The 6,000-nt window shown below is 40.4% G+C and overlaps 1 protein-coding gene across 5 annotated transcripts in view; it reads left to right on the forward strand.

The window, feature by feature from the left end:
- TRAPPC5 (trafficking protein particle complex subunit 5) overlaps window positions 1-5,758 on the forward strand; it is a 28,836-nt gene extending 23,078 nt beyond the window's left edge. For all 5 annotated transcript variants that reach the window (XM_044083489.1, XM_044083490.1, XM_044083491.1 and 2 more), the window contains exon 2: window positions 4,957-5,758. In XM_044083489.1, coding sequence (XP_043939424.1) covers window positions 4,957-5,526 — 570 coding nt within the window. In that variant the 3' untranslated portion in view covers window positions 5,527-5,758. The remainder of the gene's footprint in view (window positions 1-4,956) is intronic.
- Window positions 5,759-6,000: the final 242 nt, after the last annotated feature.

Below are 6,000 nucleotides of genomic sequence, written 5' to 3' on the forward strand. Positions count from 1 at the left end.
ATATTTTAATTTCTTTCTGTCACCTCTAGTAGAGCAGTAGCCATGGATATGCGCTTCCCAGCTCTCTCTGGCCAGTCTGGTTGAGATGGGTGTTTGAGGCATTGCAGCAATTGCCTCATGTACACTGACAACCCACTTTTTCTTAGTAAAACAGATATGCGAGAGGCATAAATACACTTTTAACAATGGAGGCAGAACTTTCTCATACAACCAGAACTAAACCTGTGGAGGCTCAGTGACACTTGCACCATGCCTAATGTACATAAAACTAATTATGCTAAGGCAATTAAAGATAACCTTCCTGAAATACTAAGAATGCCTGCACAGTACAGTCAAAAAATGGTCTTCGGCCATCACGTGAACACTGTTAAAATGCAACCCCCAGACGCACATAGTAACACTGCATCTAATGCCTCTACTGTTACGCTGTTAAGGCAAATCAGCACATATCCAGATTTCCTGGTCATTGGTGATTTTATAGTGAGACCTGCTAGTGTCCCCCTCACCATACTGAGTAATAAGAGAGTCATGGTTAGCTGCATATCCTGGGCTGGGATCTGTCAAGTCACACAGGCACTCGAGTCATTGCATCACAAGTACCAATATGACTCTGTCCATGTGGGTGTTAATGATCTGAGACCTATCTCCTTTGACTATATGAAGTGAGCCATGATCGAGCTCGCTGATCATGTAACTCGGTGGCAGGTATGAGCTTAGCACTGACCAGTATACTTCCTTCTCCAAGGATGATGCCATGTGACTAACCGAAAACGACTGATTTTTTTTAAGAGTTGGCTTAGCTTCTAGTGTCAGTCCAAAGGTGTACAGTATTTGATGACCTGGGATGACGTGGGTGATAGACCATGCTGCTTTGTCAGGGATGGTCTACTTATCCCCTGTAGGCTTTCGGAAATTAGCAGAGACCTTTTCACTCCAATTGTACCTTTTTTAGGTAGGGCCAAATTGATAAACCTTCCAACTTAATTGAACCTACAAAGGAATATCATCTGAAGGTGGTATTGCTCAGTGCTAAAGGTCTTAACAAGAAGCTCCAATCCTCGCAAGCCTTAGTCTCCCTGGAGAGTGTAGACTTCTGTGTAGTAATGGATACGTGGTTTAAAGTCTCAGAAAGTACCCCAACAGTCCAAGGTTATGCTTTTAACACCTTTAGACCAGCTACTGCACAGGAGGGAACTAAAGGTGGAGGAGTCTCAGTCTATATTAAAGGAAAACTGCACCCACAGACTTAAAAAAAAAAAAATGTTTATTTCATCATGGTTTGGTGTTTCCTACATTTTAACACCACTCTGGGACTACTTACAGGTTTTTAAATATTTTTATTTGTAATTTCTGAGTATGACCACATGGGGTCTAAGATCTTAAAGTGATCCTGATTGTTTGTTTAATCTGCCTCTAGACATCCTGCAATGCAGTGCTTGTATATAAAGCATTACATCATCCAGGCCTCTTTTTTCCTAAACCTCCTGTCACCGCATTGATTTTACATGCCTGCACTGCTGTCTTTCTTCAGTTAGTTTTAAGTAACATTTCATGCTGTTCGATGACTACTTAAAATACAAACGGTGCAAATGCCACAGAACAGACTTTCAAAATGCTTTTCACTGCTGCTTCTTTTTAGCATAGCTAAATTTTGCAGTCTTTTGTGAAACCTGAATTGTACTACTTCGACTCATCCCCCATCCCCCTTCCCTAGCTGTTAAAGTGCTAAAGGTAATTTGAGCTGTTACCTGCTGTGATTGACAGCTCACAGCAGGAGACTTGACTCATTTACTGTTTCCTTGTTCTAGCCTTTACTTTCTCTAGGGGTAGGGGAAGGACCAGGGAGCTGTGACATCACAGTATAGGTAGTGTTTTAGGATGGCCGTGGTGATGTCAGTTTGGGGAGGGAATTGGCCAGAAAACTACCTGTGTTCATTGGCCTTGATGACAATGAATTGGAGACTGCAACAAGCTTTTCCAGGGTGGGATAAAAGTGTTTTGAAAGTGAAGCCACCAAAGTACAGTAAGGTACTGTTCTAAGGGAGAAAGTCGATTTAAAATATTTTAAATGCTGTATTGTTTTTCATTCTTAGCAGGGACTGAGAAGTTGAGCATTTGATAATAAATTCCGTTTTCCTTTAAAAACAACCTCACATCCAGAGTAGTTAAAATGTACGACTCGCTGGCACAACTACATGTGCAACTCACTGTAAACAGAGCCTCGTACCATATCTTTGCAACCTGTAGATCTCCCTTCCCCTTCCATGTCCCAGGAAACCCATACTCTGTATCTCAGTGTACCAGAGTCTCTCACCATTCATTCCATTGCAGACTTCATGTGGCTTCTCAACTACCCCTCTATTGATAGGGAATCCTACACCATTTCTAATGCACAAGCCCGGCAATTCCTAAACTTCATTAATATTAACATACTGGAACAGTTGGTCATTTCTCCTACCAGAGGTACAAACATCCTTGACACTCATGAACGTGGAGGAGCAATGTTCCTCACCCCGTGTAATGACCTTGGTTGTCAGATCTGACCATAAGGCAGTATAGCCTAAAATAAAAATTAAATTGGGGGAACCAAGCAAATAAAAAAAAAAAAACTTTTAAAAACTATTCCAAGGCTGACCTCTGTCTACTAAGCAACACCTTGGCTAAATTCCAAGCCTCTTTAGACCTAGTAAACACCACAGCATATGCTGAGCTATTTACAAAACACCTGTACAGTCATACTGTCAAGCTTTACCCACAGTATTAACTTTAAGACAAACTCAAAAAGACAAAACAATCTGGTCGAATCTCAATATCAATTGGTTATACAACAAAAGAAAAATCTTGGCCATGTGTAGGAGGAACAAAGCCAAACATACTAAAAGCCCCCTGACCAATATAAACAGGCAGCTAAGAAGGTTGATTAATACTGCAAAGGCTACATTTAAAGAAAAGACAAAGGACAACCACAAAGCTAACTGTAACCTCAAGGGAAATATGTAACAATGTGCAGAACTTATTGTAAATAGCATCACCCACAAGGAAACCGAGGTCATTGTCAACCTTTTGGCTGACAGGTTCAGCTCAAGTTCCACCTTTCACTAATGCAAAGGAAATACCACATATCACAGTCCCCCCCCCCCCAGACATCACTAGGGAACAGGTCAACTGTGCACTTTAAGACCAAAAACACTGCATCAGTGAGGCCCGATAACATCCGGGATGCTTGGTAAATCGCATGGAACATGACCTCTCTTGTTCACTAGAATCCGTTTTCAACTGAAGCCTACAGTTGGGTTTTGTGCCCAAGGAATGGAAGATGGTTACAGTCATTCCACTGCACAAAGGAGGTCCAACCACCAATCCAGATACCTACAGGCCTGTAAGTCTGACCAGCCTCATATCTAAGGCCATAGAAAGCATCATCATGGACATGATAAACAAGGACATGGGTAACCTGCTAACACCGGACCTATCAGTTTGACTTTGTTAAAAGAAGGTCATGCCTATTAAATCTTGTGGACTTCTTTGAGAAGCTCACCAAACCAGATTCTGTTACCTTCCAAGCCTTTTTGGAAACAGATTCTGACATCTCTGTAGTAGCGAAGTTTTGTATAATTATGCAGAGGCTGTGTCTTGCACCCCTGCTTCTAGTCTGTTCTGTTTGAATAGGCATTCCAGGGTACAATATCAAATCCTCTCACATGCCTAAGAACCCACTCAGCCTGGAACCTTTCCAGTAAAGAGACAGTTACATCTTCAAGATTGCAAGGCTTATGTGCCTTTCTTTTTCAGCCTTGCCTCCTGCCTTTGTTTCTTTAAAACCTGGCCCATCATTTGGTTCTGTTCATTCCCGTTTAGTAGCTCTTTGTCACAGTCTCTCAGGGAGTATAAAGTGATTTGGGTGTAGAACGGAAGTCTCTCAGGGAGTATAAAGTGATTTGGGTGTAGAATGGATGGCATTACATGGGAAGAAAAAAACCTCTCCTTTTAGGGGAGTCAACCCAAATAGATTTTTTCCTCTAGTTCTTCCACGTTGATTGCCTTACAAGTCATTTAACTTGTGCCACTTTTTCAAAGACTTCTATTCCAGAATGCTTCTGACACCACAGAAGTCCCTCCTTGGTGTTAGGTTTTAAATGTTTTGGATGCCAGCCCTTTAAAACACTCTACTTTTTTATTCCCTATTGACGTTTAATGGTACCATGGGACCTGCAATATCTCTGTTTGGGTTGCACTGTAGTAAAGTGTTAATTTGATATCTGTTTTAGCATATGAATTTGGAAGTTGAGGTCTAGTCAAACAAACTTATGAAGTTTAATTGGGATGTTTTCACCAACGCTAATAACAAGGGTTGTGAACATTTAGCAAATCTCTGTTGGGTACCAAAAAGCATACTTTTTGTTTTGTTGCAGTAGGGTAGAAGTTTGTTTTAACCACATGTTAAGTGAATGAATATCCTTTTCAAGTTGGGTTAGTATGATTGAGTGAGAAAAACCATATCGTCCGCATATAGGATCGGTAAAATAAGAGGGAGGTCAAATGGAATTTTGTTATGAATTCCATGCAGTTTGTCCATTGTACTGGAACCTGTTTAGTATATTTGAACACTTTGCAAGCTGTGTGTGCTTTGCTTTACTCAAAGCAGATTGTCATTTTGTGTTCTTCACTCTGTGTGCATCAGTTGTCATTTGGCCTGAATTATTGCTGAAAATGGTGCTCTAACCAGTCCATTTACCCGATTAATAACTTAAAGAATTTAAAATAGAAATCTAGGGGAACCTGGATAATTTCTAAGCAGAAGTTGTTGCATAGAGCTCATTTTTGCAGTTGGCAAGAAACTGTGTGTGCAGTATTCCTTTTAAGCGGCTGCTGTGAAGCAGACTTTATAAATTAATTTTGAATTCTGTAAATAAAATAAAAATTTACCTGATGAGTATATTTTTTTTATATTTGCAGGCAATGGAGGCTCGTTTTACCCGTGGGAAATCCGCAATCTTGGAGCGCTCTCTAGTCCGTCCCAAAACAGAGGTTAGCCTTAGTGTGTTTGCTTTGCTCTTTTCAGAGATTGTACAGTACTGCCAAAACAGAGTCTATTCTGTATCTGAACTGCAGAACAAACTGTCTGAGCTTGGCCAGCAGGTGGGAGTCCGAATCTTGGATTCACTGGTTTTGAGAGAGAAAAATGGCAAACGTGAGACTAAAGTCATTAACATTTTACTCTTCATTAAAGTTAATGTGTGGAAGGCACTGTTCGGGAAGGAAGCTGACAAGCTGGAGCAAGCCAATGACGATGACAAAACATATTATATTATTGAGAAGGAGCCCCTCATCAACACATACATCTCCGTACCGAAAGAGAATAGCACCCTGAACTGTGCCTCCTTCACTGCTGGTATTGTGGAAGCCATACTTACATACAGCGGCTTTCCGGCCAAAGTAACGGCCCACTGGCACAAAGGCACAACACTTATGATCAAATTTGATGAATCTGTTATTGCACGAGATAAAACACTTGATGGTCGCTAGATGCATAAAAATCTTAGCCAAATGGAAACTCAGACTCTTGGAACTAGAAGTTAATTATATTTGTAAAATAGGATAAATGTGTGTTTGATGGAAGGGATCATATGCTTTGATGTACATATGTGGAAGCAGGCTACCTGCGAGCATTTTTCCTGGCTTTTAAATGAGGAAAAAAATGTGTGTATTTTCCTTTGATGCATTCCTAAAATAAATATTTACTCATGGAACAATTAAATGTGTACACTGCAGCATTTAGTTGAATTTGTGACGGCTCCTGTAAGTGTTCAAAAATCAAGTTCAAAATTTTTGTAAGGCAGTTTTTCAGCTTTGTGTTGCAGTAGTTCATTTATCCAGAATTATATATGTTGATATGCGCATATCCATCTGGAAGCTGTGCATAGGTAACACTTCGCACAAGGAATAAAAGTAAATGTATAGGAGATAGTTTATTTGTACGTTTGTTGATGTAGTGGAGGT

Source organism: Protopterus annectens, chromosome 9.part0 (genome assembly GCF_019279795.1).
Source record: "Protopterus annectens isolate FY-2018-M chromosome 9.part0, PAN1.0, whole genome shotgun sequence".
NCBI lineage: Eukaryota > Metazoa > Chordata > Ceratodontiformes > Protopteridae > Protopterus > Protopterus annectens.